Source organism: Hyla sarda, chromosome 1, assembly GCF_029499605.1.
Source record: "Hyla sarda isolate aHylSar1 chromosome 1, aHylSar1.hap1, whole genome shotgun sequence".
NCBI classification, from domain to species: domain Eukaryota; kingdom Metazoa; phylum Chordata; class Amphibia; order Anura; family Hylidae; genus Hyla; species Hyla sarda.
The window spans coordinates 280,996,039-281,019,009 of record NC_079189.1 but is presented as its reverse complement, the minus strand read 5'-3'; the positions used below and the strand labels follow the sequence as shown (position 1 = coordinate 281,019,009).

General features: G+C 42.0%; 1 protein-coding gene across 4 annotated transcripts in view; it reads right to left on the bottom strand.

Moving 5' to 3' along the window:
- Positions 1–22,971, bottom strand: part of LOC130368901 (protein mono-ADP-ribosyltransferase PARP14-like) — a 380,920-nt gene that overhangs the window by 154,267 nt on the left and 203,682 nt on the right. The window contains exon 1 of one of the 4 annotated variants that reach the window (XM_056573383.1): positions 3,878–3,961. The exons of 2 other annotated variants lie outside the window; for them this stretch is intronic. In XM_056573383.1, the coding sequence (XP_056429358.1) occupies positions 3,878–3,930 (53 nt within the window). In that variant the 5' untranslated portion in view covers positions 3,931–3,961. Of the gene's footprint in view, positions 1–3,877; positions 3,962–22,971 lie in introns of those variants that run through there. One more of the 4 variants, XM_056573313.1, reaches the window with a different exon arrangement.

The window sequence follows — 22,971 nt, the reverse complement described above, 5'->3', positions numbered from 1 at the left end:
CAACTGCCGACAGGGGAACTGCTTGCCTACTGGGGAGCTACCTGCCTACATGAAGGAATTAATTGCCTATTGGGCGATTACTTTCCTATGGGAGGTGGGGGCACTACCTAGCTATTTGGGGGAATTACCTGCTTACTGGGGGGGAGGGGGGATTATTGGGCTAATAAGAATGCAAACTTGACTACTGGGTGAACTGCTGTGGGAGATAAACTCAATGGGGAGCCTCTCTACCAAATGGGGGACTTGCTTACCTACCTACTTTTACTATTTGAGTCACCAAAGAGGGCATTATTGTCATTTGGAGGACTATAGATGGGAAGATTGTATAGAAATTGGATTGCACAGTAAAATATCAATCTTTGTGTGCAAAAGAAGGGTTCCAGTTTCAAAAAAATGAAAAAGTTAAAAAGCAAGATTTCATTAAATCAAATTGAAATTGAAAAGTTCCCTATAGACATGTCAGTAAAAACGAATGAAACACCAACAGGTTTTGAGCTTCAAAACCCTTAGTCATGGCATACGATAATTATGAATATTAAGATTTTTGGTATCTGGTCTGGGTTCTTTTTCCTTGTACATATACCCCTGGTCATACTATACCATTTTTGTGGTCATCCATAGTTCCTTCTTTATCTAGGATCTTGCTTTCTCGTATTCATATGGGTGATGAGCTAACTTGCATTTCCTTCTTTTTTTTTTTTGCACTGTTCTGCTATAGTTGTGCTCCATCCTTGGACTTTACATAGTTAATTATTGATATTTTTGTAAATGTTGAAAGCTTATTCTGTATACAGAATTAGCATTTCAATGTTTGTGTACTTTATTTGATTATATCTTTAACATAAATAAAAAATGAAATGATGTGTCTCAGGATACCATTAAACAGCTTTCAATTTCCAAAAACATGGACCAACAGACATAAAATATTTTCTGGAGATATTACTAAATATTTATCTGCGGACCTGTGGAAGCAGATGATTTCTAGAGGTCTTAGAATCTGAAAACAAGCCACAACAGTATACGATGATGTATTAACCGATTGGTGGAACAACGCGCTTACCAAGTGCTTCCTTTAGCTCATGAACATAATAGTGGAAAGAGAACAAAAAAAAATGTTGGAGCTCGAAAAAAACATTGTAAAATTAACAAATTCTGTACAACAATATAATATTAAAGTGGATTTTGTGTCTTTACAAACTAAAATGGAAGAAAATCTTAACCCTTAGAGCACAGGTGTACGCCCTCAGCACCTGGGTTTGGTGCACACAGGTTGTGATTATACCAAACAGCAGCCATCCCGGCCCATACATCGACAACCCCCCAGGAGGGGGGGAGGGTGTGTTTGGGCGATCAATCCTGACTGGCAAATCATGGCTTTTCTGGGTTATTCAAAGGAAGGTAAATATAAATGAAGGACTAATATTTCCCCATTCCTGCTGGATCCAATTCTGACTTTGGCTCAAAAACTGCAGTGGCAGTTTTCCAATAAAACACCAGAAAAAAACCTGTGTGGTAAACCAAGCCTTAGGGTGTGTTCACACGGGCGGATGGCCCCACCTTCCTCTACTTTCTCGTCTGCTTTCCTCTTCTTTCCCTCATCCTTATCCAATGATGTAGAAGTTAGAGCTGCAGGGCAATGCTAGTAGAGTTCCCCTGCACAGGTTTCTCCATCCCCATTCTAGCGACCTTGTCCCTCGTACTATTTTCCATGTCCCCATACTAGCGACCTTTTTCCCTGTACAATTTTTCATGCCCCTCATACTAGCGACCTTGTCCCCTATACAATTTTCCATGTCCCCCATATTAGCGACCTTGTCCCCTGTCCAATTTTTTTCATGTCCCTCATACTAGTGACCTTTTCCCCTGTACAATTTTTCCACTATACACGCTGTCCGCTGTACAGGTGACCCCATCTGGAAGTCCAAGACTACAAGACTATTATGAGCCACTGATTCCTGGGTTTATTGGCCTCTCAGGAATCCATATTGACCCCAAAGGCCTCACTGAAATTGACTTTTTTACATATTTATTCAGTGAGGTCAATTTGATGGTGGCTTACACAAACGTGTACACCCAACATTTTGTAGCCCAGCACCCCAATGCTTTTTTGGCTAGGCCCAATGCAACCAAGATGAGGACATGTGGCCTTATCCTGTATATGGGCCTATTAAAATATTAGGAAATACTCTAGTGAGGCTAAACCTAAAACTTGGAGGCTACTCCAGCATGTCAGTGTAAAAGATTACATTTTTTACACAAAATTTTCAGGTTTACCCTATACTTTTCATTTTCACAAGAGGTAAAAGGAGAAAAAATAAGAACAAATTTTATTTGTAACGCAATTGCTCCTGGGTACAGAACTATGCAAAGTGCTCTGTGGACACATACCAGGGTTCAAGAGTGAGAGATCACCATGTGCATTTGAGGCCTAAATTGGTGATTTGCATTGGAATGGCTGATAGTTGCAGAGGTTTTTACATAAAAGCTAAAAAAAAAAAAAAACAATAAAAAAAACATGAACATGTGACCCCATTTTGGAAACTTCACCCCTCAAGGTATGTAACAAGGGGTTCAGTAAACATTTACACCCTTGGAACAGTGGTTATTGAAAATGAAAAAAAAAAAATTTTTATATTCACAGCCCACTGTTCCAAAGATCTCTATGTTCTATAAAAGGTTAATTTTACAAAATGGGGTCACATTTGGGGGTTTTCACTGTTTTGGCACCATGAGCGCTTTATTAACCTGACATCATCATGAGCCTGAAGTGTCTCCACTGTTCTGCAGTGGCCGGTGAACATTAGAAGGGTGGCTACAAGGTTCTAGAATTAAAAATGTAAGTACTGACCATGCCTTGGCTGGCCTATGCTAAGACATCATTGTCTGTATTATCCCTGTACTATGACATTACTGTGTGTATTATCTCTGTACTGTGACATCACTATGTATTATCCCTGTACTGTGACATGACTGTATATATTAACGCTGTACTGCATCACTGTGTATATTACCCTGTGCTATGGCATAACTGTGCATATTAACCCTGCACTGTGATGTCGCTGTATGTATTAACCTTGTACTGTGAGTCAAAGTACAGGTTTAATATGTATGGGGATATCACAGTACATGGATAATGCACAGTGATGTCACAGTACAGGAATGACACAAACACAAAGTGTTGTAATGTGGTTGCAAAACAAGAAATAGGGGAAACAAAAAGCAGAAACTATGGGGTCAAAAATAGAGAAACAAAAACTGTGATAATTTAATATAAGATCCATTTTGTTATTTAAGCCATTGGGCTGGATATTATTTAACAAATATATCCACATACGGTAGTTTCTCGATTTCTGAGGTTACGAACTAAGTCACCACCCCGTTTAACTCTTTCTATCCCTGAGAATTTTAGAATTTTAAGAAAGAGGTATCGCCATCATGCTAAGTAAAAAAGTGCTTGGATACATAAGAGAGAATATTAACCATGGGCCCAGTTGACTGACATATATGCTCCTGTAATCTTTTCTTGAGCAGTCTCTTCACCCTGCTTATGTCTGTGACATGATAACTGTTACACGCGAGTTTATAAACTTCATACTTCAAATGAAAGTTAATAAAATCATGGATAACATGTTTCTTATTATCCATAGAAACCTTTTGCTGACAACCAGAAACTTTTATTACCATAATACACTACCATGCCAGGAGCTAAGAGATTAGACAAAGTAGTGGCTCTGCGGTTGGAGAAACTAACACCTTGTTGCATGGTCTGGCTCAAAGCTTGATCACATGACAACAGTGGCAGAAGTTTCATAACAATATCTTTAATCTGGTAATACTCAACATTGTAGGTGGTCACAAAGGTGAGATCATTACTAACCTTTTTTCAGACTTCTTGTTTTTCAGTAGTTTAGAATGCATAATGGAATCCATCCGACATCCCACATCATCGACATACCTGCCATACCAAGCTAAATTACTTTTACATGGATTATTATCAGAAAAAATATATAACTCCTCCCACCAAAACGCAAGATTTGCAAGTGCTGGTGATGATTTTGCCTCCACTGAAGTCCCTGTTTGCTATAAATATAAAAAGGTCATTAAACATAAAATAATTGTGCTGTAGAAGGTGTTTCCTATCTTTGCTGTAACTGGGGCATTAGAAAACTAAAGGTTGCAAAACTGAGTCTAACCATTCACAAATTTGTTCATTCTAGGAACCGATTTACGCCAAGATGTGACACATCGGTGGCTGGAATCGGTCCTTGTGAACTTTGGGCAGGGCGTGAAAAATTGGGATAATCGGCTTATTGACAAAAATAAATTCCATTTCCCTTTTGGTAATAATCGACTTTGATAGTCCTTCCTCCAAAAGTGCTCGCAGGGACTGTTGGAAGAAAGCTACAGGATCTGAATTCAACAAACAATGGGGGACATTTATCACAACCTGTCTAAAAGAAAAGTTGCCGAGCAACCAATCAGATCGCTTCTTTCATTTCTGAAAAGGTCTGTGAAAAATAAAAGAAGCAATCTGATTGGTTGCTATGGACAACTCAGCAACTTTCCTCTGGACAGGTTTTAGATAAATCTCCACCAGAATGTTTTAGAATCAGACGGTAATTTCTCACTTAATTTCACATAAAAATCTGTGTACATAAACACCACCGATCATCCTTTATCAGAAGTAATTTTTTTGGGGGGGGGGGGGGGGGGGGGGGTTTGCAAAGACTGTCTTTCTTTCCTGGACACATTGTCTTTCATTCGATTATTCTTTCATAATTAAATCTTCAAAACAGTCTCAAACTTGTGGTCAAATCTGAATTGGGTAAAAGTCTCTATTTTTAGTATGAAACAATTTAGAAGTAGTAACTGTATCACAGACATTACTGGCTTGTACTTCCATGGTACTCAGATTTCTGTACGCGACTTGCTCCTCATAAGATGTCATTATAGGACAGGAATCTAACATAGGTAATGTATTATCACCCCAATCTGTGACAAAGGTCCAGTTTTATCAAACTGTGTGAGAGAAAAAATAGAGAAATTTTCCAACAGCAACCAATCACAGCTCAGCTAACAAGCTGTGGTAAAGTGAAAGCTGAGCTGTGATTGGTTCTTGTGGGAAAATCCCTCTATTTTTTTCTCTCACACAGTTTTATAAATCTAGGCCTTTTTATGGACATTTATCAACGGGTTTAGTCAGGTTTTCTTTACTATAATTGTCGCAAAATTGTTGCAACTGCGACTACACGATTTTTCGTGCGACATTTTGACTGGAAAGCGAGAAAAGCAAGTTTTCCTAAAATTTACTATGTAGTAATAATTTTAAAATGGACTATGGGTAGTCAGGTATTTATTAACTGCGACAGTCGCAACTGCGCAAAAAAAAGTCGCAACAACGTTAAAAATTGACTAAATTTACTCCAGCTCAAACATGGAGCAGAAAAAGCTACTACCAAAGTAAAAAAGGAAAAATTGCTTACGTGAAAGAAAATTATCAACAGGCTGAAACCAGTTGATAAATACGTCGCACATAAGCAAAAAAAAAGTAAGGAAAAAATTACTAAAAAAAAAGAATACATAAGCAAACATTGATAAATGTCCCTCTTTATTCTCACAATTGTGTATATCATCCATTGGGAGAAAATGCTTCTTCAGTGTAAGTAAACATACAAATTTATTAACATCTATAATTGTCTTATAGACGTCAAAATGATGTGTACGAAAGTCCTTTGGATAAAAGCCATACCTCATTTATGACTTGATACTTGGGCTCATTCAATTTTTCTTCTTTTCTATGTTCCGTCCTTTGTCATTTTTTGGCCAGTTTTTGATCACTTTTTAATGGAAAGTTCACACTTGTTGGTTCAGAATCACCAGTATTTTCAGTACAGTCTGAAGCATCAGACTGTACTCGCCAGGCAGGGACCGGACTGGGATGCCTGCTGAAATCCTTCTATGAAAAAAACGGGAGAGCGCTCCATAACGTAAAACCGCCTATAGGTAGACCAGGAATTAAACTGGAACTCTTACCATAGGCGGTTGTGTGAGCTCACACACAACAATGCTCAGTGTGAATAAGCAAAAGGGCCCATTCTGCAGCCTCCCCAACCATGCGGACAATAGCATGCGTTGCATTCTTGTTCCAATAAATCCAATCAATTCCCCTGACGTGTCAGTCCCTGGTCAGCGCCCACCCCTTGGAAGTCTTCACCTGCTGCTGAAATCATTCAGCAGGCATTCCGTGACAACACCTGGGGGGGTCCTGAGACCCCCCCATGTCGCCCCCCCCCAAATCGCCGGTCAATTCAGACTGCCAATTAGCGGCAAATCTGGGTCATTGCACAGTCCACTGTTCCAAATATCTGTCAAATGCCAGTGGGGTGTAAATGCTCACTGCACCCCTTATTAAGTTCTGTGAGGGGTGTAGTTTCCAAAATGGGGTCACATGTGGGGGGGTCCACTGTTCTGGCACCACGGGGGCTTTTTAAACGCACATGGCCCCTGACTTCCATTCTAGACAAATTCTCTCTCCAAAAGCTCAATGGCGCTCCTTCTCTTCTGAGCACTGTAGTTCCCCGCAGAGCACTTTACATCCACATATGGGTTATTTCCACACTCAGAAGAAATGGGGTTACAAATTTTGGGAGGCTTTTTCTCCTACTATCCCTTGTGAAAATAAAAAAAATTGGGGTAACACCAGCATTTTAGTGAAAAAAAATCACATTTTTAATTAACACATCCGACTTTAACGAAAAGTCGTCAAACACCTGTGGGGTGTTAAGGCTCACTGTACCCCTTGTTATATGCCTTGAGGGGGTGTAGTTTCCAAAATAGTATGCCATGTGGGCGTATGTTTGCTGTTTTGGCACCATAGGGGCTTCCTAAATGCGACATGCCCCCCAAAAACTATTTCAGCAAAATTTGCTCTTAAAAAAGCCAAATGTGGCTCCTTCTCTTCTGAGCATTGTAGTGCTTTATGTCCACACATGGGGTATTTCCATACCCAGAAGAAATGGGGTTACACATTTTGGTGGGCATTTTCTCCTTTTACCCCTTGTAAAAATAAAAAAAACTGGGCCTACAAGAACATGCGAGTGTTAAAAATGATTTAGAATTTTCTCCTTCACTTTGCTGCTATTCCTGTGAACCCTAAAGGGTTAAGAAACTTTCTGAATGTCATTGTGTATACTTTGAGGGGTGCAGTTTTTATAATTGGGTCATTTATGGGGTATTTCTAATATGAAGGCCCTTCAAATCCACTTCACAACTGAACTGGTCCCTGAAAAATTCTAATTTTGAAAATTTTGTGAAAAAATTGGAAAATTACTGCTGTACGGTGTCCATTTTAGGGAGGAGGCGGGACGCCGTTTCACCTGACGTGACGGAGTTACGTCTGACGATGTCCTGAAATGGACACTGTACTGATGAACTCGGCTCTCTGCTATACGGGTTCTGCTGTACATGCTATTCAATGTCGGCTCCACTATAAAGTGCTGTGCAGCGTTGGCCCTGCTATGCGGCAGGAAGTTGCGCCTGATAGAGAATCGTCTGAGGCATGATGGCGTTTTGGATGAGGGACTTTTAGATGAGGGAATTGTGGCTGAAGGATGACAGCGATTGGTGTGAGGGAGGAGGTGGGATGCTGTTTTGCCTGACGGAGGACGGAGTTGCGGCTGACAACTGACGGTAATTGGTCCGAGGGAGGAGGTGGGACGCTGTTTTGCCTGACGGAGGACATATTTGCGGCTGACGACTGACGGCGATTGGTCCGAGGGAGGAGGCGGGCGCCGTTTCACCTGAGGGAGGACAGAGTTGTGGCTGACGACTGATGGCGATTGGTCCGAGGGAGGAGGCGGGACGCCGTTTCACCTGACAGAGGGCGGAGTTACGTCTGACTGCTGACGATGTCCTAATATGGACAACTTTTTGGATGAGGGAATTGTGGCTGAAGGATGACATCGATTGGTGTGAGGGAGGAGACGGGACGCCGTTTTGCCTGACGGAGGACGGAGTTTCGGCTGATGGCGAATGGTCCGAGGAAGGAGGTGGGATGCTGTTTTGCCTGACGGAGGACGGAGTTGCGGCTGACCCGAGGGAGGAGGCGGGACGCTGTTTTGCCTGACGGAGGACGTATTTGCGGCTGTCGACTGACGGCAATTGGTCCGAGGGAGGAGGCGGGCGCCGTTTCACCTGAGGGAGGACGGAGTTGTGGCTGACGACTGATGGCGATTGGTCCGAGGGAGGAGGCGGGACGCCGTTTCACCTGACAGAGGGCGGAGTTACGTCTGACTGCTGACAATGTCCTAATATGGACACCGTACTGCTGAACTTTGAAGCCCTCTGATGTCTTCCAAAAGTAAAAACATGTCAACTTTATGATGCAAACATAAAGTAGACATATTGTATATGTGAATCAATATATAATTTATTTGGTATGTATATTGTCCTTCCAAGCAGAGAGCTTCAAAGTTAGAAAAATGCTAAAAATTTTAACGAAAATAGGAAATTTTTTAATTTTTCACCAAAAATGATGCAAGTATCAATGAAAATTTACCACTATGCTAAAATAGAATATGTTATGAAAAAACAAAATCAGAATGATTAGGAAAAGCATCCCAGAGTTATTAATGCTTAAAATGACAGTGGTCAGATGTGCAAAAAATGCTCTGGTCCTTAAAGAGGCACTGTCATTGTTAAAAAGTTTTCATATATTGCTGGACTCATTATAATATGACATTTCACAATATACACCTGTTAAAAATGTTTTAATTTTCACCTGAAATTCAAGCTCAAAATATCCACCACTAGGGGTCACCTGTCTTTTAGCCAGACAGACTAGTCTAGATTTTACAGCATACTGGATACCAGTCGTAAAGCATACCGGTATCCAGTATAGGAGATTTCTATTGTGTATGCAAAACTACAGATAAAGGATATGTGGACATGCTGGGAGCTGTAGTTTTAAAACAGCTGGAGGCAACACTGCTCTAACACAGTTATGTACAAACATTGCAGCTTCAGATGTTACTAAACTACAACTCCCAGCATGCTGAAATAGTCAAAGCTTTCTCGGACTCCTGAATGACAAAGAAGATGATCAGACATTCAGGAGTCTGTGAAAGATGAATGACACACATAGTGACAGCTATGCTGATTAGCATCCAGCTTTACTAGGAGAAGATAAAACAGATAGAACATGTATTCATAAAAATGCTGTACTTTTATCTAAAAAACCTTGCACTAATTTTATAAAGATCTATTCTTATATTTATACATTTTATCCTGTTATGAATTAACCATAATGTCTTCTGATTACTGCAGACAAGCTCCAAGTATCTTCCTCTGACACATGACACAGCATAAAACCAGAGAGGAAAGGGTTACAGAGTAGAGAGTAATGATTGGCTGACTGCCCAGGCTTGCTCCTGTGAGGGAGACAGACTGACACGCCCCCTCCAGCCTGCACAATGAAAAAGTAACTCCCCAGCAGATAAATGCTTATATCTCTGGATATATAGGTCCGAGACACATAAAAATTATATGCACATGACCAGGATTGGGTCCTGAGTAACATATCACTTTTTTTTTCTTTTTTTTGTACTATGACAGGTACGCTTTAAGGTCATAATGGGCTTGGTCCTTAAAGGAGTACTCTGGTGCAGAGTATTCCTGCTCCGTCCTGCCCGGGCTGCAAAAAAAAATGAAAATGAACCATCTCTCACCTTCCTGGGTTCCCGCGGAGAGCCACTACAGCTGATTTGTCCTCTGGTCCATCCTCTTCATACTTCCGTGTGTAAGGAAGCGTCACATGGCACTCAGCCTATCGCCGGCCGAGGCAGAACATCAAGGCGGTCGGCGATAGGCTGAGCGCCATGTGACGTTTCGTTACACACGGAAGTATGAAGAAGATGGACCGGAGGACCGATCAGCTGTAGTTGAGCTCCGCGGGAACCCAGGAAGGTGAGAGATGGTTCATTTTCATTTTTTTTGCAGCCCGGGCAGAACGGAGCAGGAATACTCTGCACCAGAGTACTCCTTTAAGGGGGTTAAAGGAGTTTTCCGGTGGAAAACATTTTATTTTAAATCAACTGGGGCCAGAAAGCTAAACAGATTTGTAAGTTACTGCTATTAGAAAATCTTAATCCTTCCAGTACTTCTCAGCTGCTGTATACTATAGAGAAAGTTATTTTCTTTTTTAATTTCTTTTCTGTCTGTCCACAGTGCTCGTTGCTGACACCTCTGTCTATGTCAGGAACTGTCCAGAGCAGGAGCAAATCCCCATAGCAAACCTATCCTGCTCTGGACAGTTCCTGACATGGACAGAGGTGACAGCAGAGAGCACTGTGGACAGACAGAAAATAAATTCAAAAAGAAAATAACTTTTTCTGTAGTAAACAGCAGCTGATATGTACTGGAAGGATTAAAATGGATTTAAAATAAATTGTTGTCCACCTGAGTACCCCTTTAAGGACCAGGCTAATTTTATTTTTGTGTCTTTTTGTTTTTTCCTCCTTGCCTTCTAAAATCCATAACTCTTATATTTACTAGAGGTGCACCGAAATGGAAATTTCAGAACCGAAACGAAACCGAAATAAAAAAAAATGTCCGGCAGAAACCGATACCGATAATGACTTCTCCCCGTCTTCTGGTAAAATGCAGCGCTCCGCTCATTATATTATATTAGATTCCCCCACATTAGATTGCCAGCTCCCCCACATTAGGTCGGGAGTTCCCCCACAATAGTAGGCAGCTCCCCCACAATAGTAGGCAGCTCCCCCGCAATAGTAGGCAGCTCCCCCCAACAATAGTAGGCAGTTCCCACACAATATTAGGCAGCTCCCCCCAACAATATTAGGCAGCTCCCCCCCCACATTTGTAGGCAGCTCCCCCCAACATTAGGTCAGCAGTTCCCCCACAATAGTAGGCAGGTTCCCCACAATAGTAGGCAGCTCCCCCCAACAATATTAGGCAGCTCCCCCCCAACAATATTAGGCAGCTCCCCCCCAACAATATTAGGCAGCTCCCCCCAACAATATTAGGCAGCTCCCCCCCAACAATATCAGGCAGCTCCCCCCAACAATATCAGGCAGCTCCCCCCCCACAATATTAGGCAGCTCCCCCCAACAATATTAGGCAGCTCCCCCCCCCACAATATTAGGCAGCTCCCCCAACAATATTAGGCAGCTCCCCCCCCCACAATATTAGGCAGCTCCCCCCAACAATATTAGGCAGCTCCCCCCACATTTGTAGGCAGCTCCCCCCCACATTAGGTCAGCAGTTCCCCCACAATAGTAGACAGCTTCCCCCCACCCCACAGACATACAGCTTCCAGCCATTCCAGTGTATGGCTGGCAGCTGTATGTCTGTACTGCTGCCCCCACAGTGATCCGGTCACCGCTCTTCCGGCCAGGGGTCACATCTACTGCTATGGCATATGGACCATAGGAGTAGGTGCCGGGACCGGGGGAGCGGTGACCGGAACACTCAAGAAGATGACGCGGTCACTTACCAGGCCCCGGCCAGCGCGCATTCTCCTGCGACGATCCTGCGGTCCTCCTGCGTCTCTATGGTTGTACGCACAGGACGTCAGTGACGTCCCGTGCGTACGACAAACAATATAGGCGGAGAAGCGAAGAACCGAAGGAGGATCGCAGGAGGACGCCGGGGAATGGTGAGTGACCGGCGGACATCCTTATGTCCCGAAAAGATTTTGTCCAGAATAGGAATACTTCTTTTTATGTGCCCGGGCCGGCTCCCGTGTGTGGCTGCAGGCGGGGGCCGACCAGAGCATATAAAAACTAATACTGTATACTAAAAACCAGGGGGCCTCCAGCTGTTGTGAAACTACAACTCCCAGCATGCCCAGACAGACTTTGCCGGTCCAGGCATGCTGGGAGTTGTAGTTTCACAACAGCTGGAGGCCCCCTGGTTTTTAGTATACAGTATTAGTTTTTATATGCTCTGGCCGGCCCCCGCCTGCAGCCACACACAGGAGCCATCCGGCCCCCCCCCACGAGTTACTGTTTGTAACTTGTGCTGTGGGCGGGCAGGGGAGGTGGGTCATTATCGGTGCATCCCTAATATTTACATCCACAGACCCATATGAGGGCTTGTTTTTTGTCTGACCAATTGTACTTTGTAATGAAACCTCTCATTTTAGCATGAAATGTACGGCGAACCCAAAACATTTTAATGAAAAGCACAATTTTGGAGGGTTTCGTTTTCACACTGTACATTTTATAGTAAATATGACATGTTTTCTTTATTCTTTTGGTCAATACGATTAAAATGATACCCATCTTTACATACTTTTCTATTATTGTACTTCATACTTTTTGTTCAAAATCAGTATGTTTAAAATCGCCCTATTTTGACCACCTCTAACTTTTTCATTTTTCCGTATACGCGGTTGTATGAGGGCTAATTTTTTGCGCAGTGATCAGTACTTTTAATTAATACCACATTTGTGTATATGAAACTTTTAAATTACTTTTCTAGAAAAAAACTTGGAATAAAATGTGACAAAAAAGCTGAAATTTTGGACTTAAAAAAAAAAATTACGCTGTTCACTGTACGGGATCATTAACATTATGTTTTGATAGTTCGGACATTTATGCATGTGGCGATCCCAAATATGTTTAGTAAATTTTTTTTTAACGCTTTTTGGGGAGGGGACTTTTTCAAATTTTTTTACTTTTTTTAAAACATTTTTTACATTTTTTTTTTTACATTTTTATGTCCCCATAGGGGACTATCTATAGCAATCATTTGATTGCTAATACTATATATGCATAGACATAGCACTGATCAGTGTTATTGGTGATCTTCTGCTCTGGTCTGCTCAATTTCAGACCAGAGCAAAAGACCCCAGGAGACAGACAGAGGCAGGTGAGGGTACCTCCGGCCGCCATTCTAGATGCATCGCCATAGATGCCGTGATCTGTATTGATCACGGCATCTGAGGGGTTACTGGCAGACATCAGCATGATCCCTGATGTCCGCCATTTCCGGCGGGTCTTGCAGTGACCTGCAGTGCATGACGCGAGCACCACTCCAATTATCACGGTCATGTACAGGACATAAATGTACATCCTGGTGCACGAAATACCTCCTCACCAGGATGTACATTTGCGTCCATGGTCATTAAAGGGTTAAGGTGGTCACATTCCACCATAGTTTGGTTTCTTTTACCTGTAGCTTCTCCAAGCTGCACACGTTAGACACAGCCTGTAAATGGGTGAATCCCATTATACATTTGAACTATTGAAAAACAAGAAGTCTAAAAAGGTTAGTAATGAACTCACCTTTGTGACCTCCTACAGTGTTGACTATAACCCCCCCGGACCCAACTCCAATCAACATATAGTATATACAGATTCATGTACCACCATATACACCATATCCCACCGTATGTAACAGTATCTTTTGGCACCTACAGCACATGCCAAATGTGGTGTGTACAGTGGCTTAGACTTTTAATCCCTTAAGTATTGGGCCAATTTTTGTTTTTACACTTTACACTTTTCTGACCCCCATAACTTTTTATTTTTTAGTATACTGGGATGTATAAGGGCTCATTTTGTGTGGTATCAATGTGGTATTGATATGACTTTTTGATTGCTTTTAATTTAATTTTTTTTCAGGTATATGATATGATAAGAACAAAGCAGTTCTGGGGTTTGGTATTTTTTTACATTTAGCCTTCCGGCTACCTCTACAGTAGATCGCCCCCCCCCCCCCCCCTGCGATCTCGCTGCGGGAGGAGGGGAATTGAGGAGAGCCAGTGGCATATTGCTGCGTGCGGAAATGTCCAAACTATCAAAATATAATGATAATTAAAATGGATGGTCAATGGCGTAAACTTTTGCTGATTTTTGGTCACTTCATATACCATAAAAAAAATTATAAAGTTCCATGAAAATAAAAATGATACCAATAAAAACTACAGATCACTGCACAAAAGATGACCCCTCATACAGCCCCGTATACTCAACCCCCTCCCCCCCTTCCTCACATGCATGGGAATCTAACACAGCAGAGCAGATGTCCCCAGTATGAAACGTCAGCTCAGGAAAAAAAATTCTTAAAGGGCCCCTGGCTGCAGGCACCACTTTTAAACTTTAAAAAAATGTTATCCATGATTTTATTAACTGAAATCAAAGTATGTAGTCAATAAAGTCACATGTACAGTGGGGATCAAAAATGTGGGCACCCCAGGTAAACATTTTTATTAATGTGCATAAAGAAGCCAAGGAAAGATGGAAAAATCTCCAAAAGGCATCAAATTACAGATTACACATTATTATAATATGTCAACAAAAGTTAGATTTTATTTCCATCATTTACACTTTCAAAATAACAGAAAACAAAAAAATAGCGTCTGCAAAAGTTTGGGCACCCTGCAGAATTTATAGCATGCACTGCCCCCTTTGCAAAGCTGAGACCTGCCAGTGTCATGGATTGTTCTCAATCATCATCTGGGAAGACAAGGTGATGTCAATCTCAAAAGTTTTAAATGCCTTAAATGACTCATCTGACCTTGCCCCAACAATCAGCACCGTGGGTTCTTCTAGGCAATTGTCTAGAAATCTGAAACTAAAAATAGTTGAGGCTCACAAAACTGGAGAAGGCTATAAAAAGATAGCGAAACATTTTCAGATGTCAATATCCTCTGTTCGGAATGTAATTAAGCAATGGCAGTCATCAGGAACAGTGGAAGTTAAAGCAAGATCTGTGTTACGCCGAGCGCTCCGGGTCCCCGTTCCTCCCCGGAGCGCTCGCCTCATCCTCGTTACTGCAGCGCCCCGGTCAGATCCACTGACCGGGTGCGCTGCGATACTGCCTCCAGCCGGGATGCGATTCACGATGCGGGTGGCGCCCGCTCGCGATGCGCACCCCGGCTCCCGTACCTGACTCGCTCTCCGTCGGTCCTGTCCCGGCGCGCGCGGCCCCGCTCCCTAGGGCGCGCGCGCGCCGGGTCTCTGCGATTTAAAGGGCCACTGCGCCGCTGATTGGCGCAAGTGGTTCTAATCAGTGTGTTCACCTGTGCACTCCCTATGTATACCTCACTTCCCCTGCACTCCCTCGCCGGATCTTGTTGCCCTTGTGCCTAGTGAAAGCGTTCCCTCGTTTGTTCCTAGCCTGTGTTCCAGACCTCCTGCCGTTGCCCCTGACTACGATCCTTGCTGCCTGCCCCGACCTTCTGCTACGTCCGACCTTGCTTCTGTCTACTCCCTTGTACCGCGCCTATCTTCAGCAGTCAGAGAGGTTGAGCCGTTGCTAGTGGATACGACCTGGTCACTACCGCCGCAGCAAGACCATCCCGCTTTGCGGCGGGCTCTGGTGAAAACCAGTAGTGACTTAGAACCGGTCCACTAGCACGGTCCACGCCAATCCCTCTCTGGCACAGAGGATCCACCTCCTGCCAGCCGGCATCGTGACAATCTGGAAGACAAAGAACAATATCAGACAGGACAGCTCACAGGATTGTGAGAAAAACTATTCAAAACCCAAGTTTAACTGCACAATCCCTCCAGAAAGATCTGGCAGACACTGGAGTTGTGGTGCACTATTCTACTATAAAGAGATACTTGTACAAATATGGTCTTCATGGAAGAGTCATCAGAAGAAAACCTCTTCTACTTCCTAATCACAAAAAACAGCGTTTGAACTTTGCAAATGAACATATAGACAAGCCTGATGCATTTTGGGAACAAGTTCTGTGGACCAATAAGGTTAAAATTGAACTTTTTGGCCAGAATGAGCAAAGGTACGTTTGGAGAAGAAGGGGAACAGAATTTAATGAAAAGAACCTCTGTCCAACTGTTAAGCATGGGGTGGATCAATCATGCTGTGCGGTTGTATTGCAGCCAGTGGCACAGGGAACATCTCACGAGTAGAAGGAAAAATGGATTCAATAAAATTTCAGCAAATTTTGGATGCTAACTTGATGCCATCTGTGAAAAAGCTGAAGTTAAAGATAGGATGGCTTCTACAAATGGATAATGATCCTAAACACACCTCGAAATCCACAGGGGATTACTTCAAGAGGCGTTAACTGAGGGTTTTGCCATGGCCTTCACAATCTCCTGACCTCAACATAATTGAAAATCTATGGATAGACCTTAAAAGAGCAGTGCGTGACAGACAGCCAAGAAATCTCAAAGAATTGGAAGACTTTTGTAAGGAAGAATGGGCAGAGATACCTCAAACAAGAATTGAAAGACTCTTGGCTGGCTACAAAAAGTTACTTTTGTTGACATATTATAAGAATGTCTAATCTGTAATTTGATGCCTTTTGGAGATTTTTCCATCTTTCTTTGGCTTCTTTATGCACATTAATACAATTTTTTACCTGGGGTGGCCAAACTTTTGATCCCCACTGTATGAGTTGTCATCTCACATACAGTATGAAGGCACTGCTCAAGAAATACAGTATGAAGAGACTGCTCAAGAAAAGATTACAGGAGCATATAGGTCAGTCAGCTGTGCCCATGGTAAAAAATCTAATGTATCCAAGCAGTTTTTGATTAACCATGATGGCGATACCTCTTTCTTAAAATTCTCAGGGATAAAAAGAGTTAAGCCACATAAGGGGGTTTCGTAACCTCAGAAATAGAGAAACTATGTACATATATTGGATCCAGCCCAATTGCTTAAAAAGTGTACCTTACGTTAACAAAAACGTTTTATGTAATGCAGATAAACCTATTATATGTATATTTGTAATATATTATTCAATATAATATATTATTTATACTTTTTCAGTAAACATTTAATCATTATTATTTTTGTTAGTTTCAAGTTTTCATTTTTTTCTGCCTTTAATGGAAGGGTACCAACAATTTGGTCCACATATGTATCAAGAATATTTTGCATATGCCCATGCATTGTCCATTAATCTGACAAAATGTCAAACTAATATTTAGAAGACTTTAAATGTCAGGTGGGTGTATGTAGTCTATTTTGGGAATGGAATGTTACAATGTTAATAAGTATTTGATAAGATGATGTTCCTGGACATTCTTTATATAGTGTTGGCAGAAACCATATGCTCTTGGGATCTCCCTGACTGGCAGATGGTGGTGTCTTGAACCACTGCCACATATCTTGTGTCTCTATAACAATGAGTCTGTGACAGTTACAGTACAGGCTGCCGTCAGACAAATGCCAGGGCTCATGATGCAACCTGCCGTTAAGAGATGAGGTATTTTCTATATTGTCAGTGTCCCTGGATCCTACAGACAAATAAAAATGTATTATCAAATAGCAAAGAACTGATACTTCCGATACTTCCCTTTCCCCAGCAACTCTCATTGCAACTCCTCCTAATCACCCACTGCTCATCTTGTCTCCTTGCTTCCAAGATCAGAGGCCGGAATAAAACCTGTCCTCTCAGCCAATCATTGGCAATAGCTGTGCCCTGTCTTGTCCAGTGGTTGGTTGAGTAGGCAGGTCAGGCGCTGACCTCTCATTTTGAATGCAGGCAGATGAAAGTTACAGCAGAGCCAGGGGTAGGTATCACTTTTCCTATTTTTACCCATCCCCAGCATAACTTTTTCATGGAATTCCTATTTTATATGTGTACCCCTTTTATGTTCCATTGACTTGACTTTATTTTAACCCCTTAAGGACCGAGGGTTTTTCCGTTTTTGCATTTTCGTTTTTTCCTCCTTGCCTTTAAAAAATCATAACTCTTTCAATTTTGCACCTAAAAATTCATATGATGGCTTATTTTTTGTGCCACCAATTCTTCTTTGTAATGACGTCAGTCATTTTGCCCAAAAATCTACGGCAAAACAGAAAAAAAATCATTGTGAGACAAAATTGATAAAAAAAAACGACGTTTTGTAACTTTTGGGGGCTTCCGTTTCTACGTAGTGCATTTTTTGGTAAAAATGACACCTTATCTTTATTCTGTAGGTGCATACGATTAAAATTATACCCTACTTATATAGGTTTGATTTTGTCATACTTCTGTAAAAAATCATAACTACATGCAGGAAAATTAATACGCTTAAAATTGTCATCTTCTGACCCCTATAACTTTTTTATTTTTCCGCGTATGGGGCGGTATGAGGGCTCATTTTTTGCACCGTGATCTGAAGTTTTTAGCGGTACCATTTTTGCATTGATAGGACTTATTTTTCATGATATAAAAAGTGACCAAAAATGCACTATTTTGGACTTTGGAATTTTTTTGCACGTACGCCATTGACCGTGCGGTTTAATTAACTATATATTTTTATAATTCGGACATTTCCACACGCGGCGATACCATATATGTTTATTTTTATTTACACAGTTTATTTTTTATTTTTTTATGAGGGCTCATTTTTTGCACCGTGATCTGAAGTTTTTAGCGGTACCATTTTTGCATTGATAGGACTTATTTTTCATGATATAAAAAGTGACCAAAAATGCACTATTTTGGACTTTGGAATTTTTTTGCGCATACGCCATTGACCGTGCAGTTTAATTAATGATATATTTTTATAATTCGGACATTTCCACACGCGGCGATACCATATATGTTTATTTTTATTTACACTTTTTTTTTATGGGAAAAGGGGGGTGATTCAAATTTTTTAATGATCTTTATTCACCTTTTTTTTTTTTTTGCAGTGTTATAGCTCCCATAGGGACCTATAACACTGCAAACACTGATCTTTTACATTGATCACTGGTTTCTCATAGGAAACCAGTGATCGATAATTCTGCCGCTTGACTGCTCATGCCTGGATCTCAGGCACTGAGCAGTCATTCGGCGATCGGACAGCGAGGAGGAAGGTAGGGATCCTCCAGCTGTCCTGTAAGCGGTTCGGGATGCCGCGATTTCGCCGCGGCTATCCCGAACAGCTCCCTGGGCTAACCGGCATGGTTTCACTTTCACTTTAGACGCGGCGTTCAACTTTGAACGGCGCGTCTAAAGGGTTAATAGCGCGCGGCACCGCGATCAATGCCACGCGCTATTAGCCACGGGTCCCGGTCGTTGTTAGAGGCCGGCCCGACCCGCTATGACGCGGGGCCACGCAGTGGCCCCGCGTTATAGATCGAGAGCGGACACATGACGTACCGGTACATCATGTGTCCTTAAGGGGTTAAAAACTGTATAAAAACATAGAAACACCCATTATGGTAGTGTATTGCTTATAATCGACTTGTTCAATAGAAAAAGGTATTTACAAACTAAAATGATCTAACTAGTAGCTGTTACTTGTTCTCTGAGTATATGTGTTTGAATTCTGAATGACCACTTTAATACTACTATAACAATTGACATATTCCCAAGGCTTTATTCTTAACTTAAAAAAGGTATTGAAATTTGCATTGATAAAGATGAATATATCACTCATAATAGTATTATTGAGGGCCCAAAGATGTTAACTGAAGCTCCTGGACCCCAATGCAAAATATGTCACCTGACCCACATAATCATGTGATATTTATAATACTGTGGTCTTCTTATTTATGATATTTGGTAGTAATTTATATTACAACTGTTGCTGCTCATAATAACTACAATCCCTGAGCTGTACATTTACTAAGCTGTACATCTATGAACTGTACAATTACGACACTTTACAACATAATGCCAACACAACAAATGTATGGTGTTTTACACAAAGAATAAAAATTCTGCAAATTTACAAGATTTTCCAATTCTGCAGTATACATGTGTTCCATATTGTATTACAAAAATGTTTGTGGGTGGCTTTCGCCATTAACCACTGCCAGAGACTTGCCACTGCAACCTTCCACAGCTTGTACAGACCACTCAGCTCCTTTCTAGCTACCAAATTAACTGTGCTTCACCCATGAACTATGGTAAAGGACAGGGTGGGAGGAAACTCCTGGCTCTTTGAACAGTGCAGCGCCTTCACTTTTTTGTTTAAATAAACCTGCACACTTAAAGTAACCAAAATATATGTGGGGTGCTAAAATCTATTACTGTGGGCTTCCATAAGGAGTTTCAGGCAGTAACCTACAATGTCAGTTAAATCTCAGCTGCACCACTCTCATTGTCCAGCATGTTTGCCATTGCAGATCTCACATCATAAAGCGCAGGAACAACATAGGGATCTGACCCTTCATGACCTGAGAACCACCTGCATATTCCCATTATTATTGCCAGTTAGTCCTGCACAGCACTTTCTTGGCCCTTTACCTTTATTGCTTAGAAGAGTCAGTTAACAAAACATCCTCCGAGCATGCTGTCGACTAACAGGCAGCTCAATATCCTTGTATAGTCAGCCCATCACAGACATTCTCCTCTTATTATGTAAAGGAGAGCAAAACAAGAGGCTATCAAATGCTTATCAGAGCAATGTTCCCCCATCCTCTTGGAAGAACAAGATTTAGTCTATTACTCAGCTTCATCTTGAGCATCCTCTCTGAACTCATCCATAAATATCATCTTACACATACAGATTCCCACCAAGATGTTAAACAAAATCATATACCAAAATCATATGCCCCAGCAGCTCAGACTACCAATAAGGGAAACAAATAACAGCTCCCATTGTCTGATTATAACAAGGGCTCAACTTCGGCTAACCCTATACCAGCTCAGGCCAGTATATCTCCTAGCTGATTCTCTATCCATTTTATTATTACTCTTATTCTAGTTTATGTTTTAAGTGTACTCCCTAGAATATAATTGATGATTTTCCTACCCTAGTTGACGGAAAATATAGATTTTATGAAAGACAGGAAGCGAGCATTATGCATTCATTCTCTCTTTACTTGCTCCAGCAGCAAAGTATTAACATAACAATACAGAGAAAAGACATTATAGAATGTTCAGGTGTAGACAAACATGCTGTCCATCTGAATAGCCAATCAGGATGGATATAGTATAGTCTCTATAATGTGATAACGCTGTGACTCCACTTCTTTCTTTTATGGTGCCAGAACAGCAAAAAAAAAAAAACACATGGCATACCATTTTGGAAACTAGACCCCTTGAGGAACGTAACAAGGAATAAAGTGAGCCTTAATACCCCACAGGGGTTCCACGACTTTTGTATATGTAAAAAAAAAAGATATATTTTTTTCACTAAAATGTGTGTTTCCCCCCAAATTTCATATTTTTGCAAGGGTTAATAGCAGAAAATACCCCCCAAAATTTGTAACCCCATCCCTTCTGAGTATGGAGGTACCCCATAAGTGGACGTCAAATGCACTGCAGGAGCGCTACAATGCTTAGAAGAGAATGAGTCACATTTGCTAATTTTGATGAAATGGGGAGGGGAGGGGGGGGGGGTGGCATGTCGCATTTACTGCCAGAAAAACAAAAAAAAATTACATTTGTAAATACATTTCTTTGGAAAAAGGACATACCTCATATCTGGGCGTAAAACGGATCTCCGGGTGCACACTGGTCACGGAGGGGCCTTGAGCTTCTGCCTATGGAGCCAGAACAGTGGGACTCCCCCCTCATGGGGCATTATATGGGGTACACTAATAACTAACAAGGGGTACAGTGGGACATAAAAGGATAAAACAGGTTATGTTCCCAGAATGATGACCCAGAGCATAGCCAAAACTAAAAAAATATGCCCACCTCAAACCCTATGCTCTGGATCATCAATCTGGGAATGTGATGTGTGTGGCCATCCCTAACCTGTTGCCTCAAATGCGCACCCGCTCAGGTGGAGAGAAAGCGCTGCGCATTTGAGGCAACATAAAAAGTCCCCGATGATAGTGACTCAGTGACCCATGACCCAGAGGAAAAAAATACCCCCAGAGGTCTTATCAGTTTGTTTTTTTTTATGAGATTTTTTTGGGCAATTTAGTGGTTTTATGGGGTTAAAACTTGGAATGTACTCTGGACTTGGTACATTGGGGTCAAATTATGGAAAATTTTTATGAAAAGGGAAAATTTAGTACTGCATGGTAGTGTGATACTCCCTGAAGCAGTTTTTAATGCAGAGGCCCGGATGATCAGGGCAAGTGTCACATTGATAGGTTGTGTCCTTCCGAATCCCCCTCCTGTTACACACACTGCATTTTTTCTGGGATCGTCCCTTCTTTCCAGTGTGGGGGACCTCACCTGGAAAGTGTTGGCCTGGGACGATCCTGGCACCTATAACTTCAGTTCCTTGGGAAGTCCGGCCTGCTCTTTCCCGGTCAGCAAAGATCAGTTCTTCTTGGAACTGAAGGTATGTCCCTGTGTTGCCAGCGTTCTGGTACAGTACAAAAGAGTTGTACATGGCAACCTGTACCAAGTAGACCGCAACTTTCTTGTACCATACACGTGTTTTCCGCATGGCGTTATATGGCTTCAGGAATTGATCAGAAAGATCAACTCCCCCCATATACCGATTGTAGTCCAGAATACAATCGGGCTTGAGGACCGTTGTTGTGGTACCTCGCACAGGGACGGGTGAGCTGCCGTTACCATGAATAGTGGTCAGCATAAGGACATCCCTCTTATCCTTATACTTGACCAGCAACAGGTTTTCATGGGTAAGGGCATGGGACTCCCCCTTGGGCATAGGTGTCTGAACAAAATTTGGAGGGAGGCCTCTCTGATTCTTCCGCACGGTCCCACAAGCGGACGTCGATCTGGCGGCAAGGCATGTGAAGAGAGGGATGCTGGTATAAAAGTTGTCCACGTACACGTGGTAACCCTTATCCAGCAATGGGTACATAAGATCCTGAACGATTTTACCGCTAACACCCAGAGTGGGGGAACAATCTGGGGGTTCAATACGGGAATCTCGTCCCTCATACACCCTAAACTTGAGAGTGCACCCGGAGGTACTCTCACAAAGTTTATATAGCTTCACGCCATATCGCGCCCACTTCAAGGGAATATACTGGCGGAAGATGAGTCTCCCCTTAAAACTAAATGAGAGACTCATCTACAGAGAGCTCCCTAAGCGGTACATAGGCCTCCAAAAATTTGGCCCCAAAGTGATCCATGACCGGCCTCACTTTGTAAAGCCGGTCATAGGTGGTATC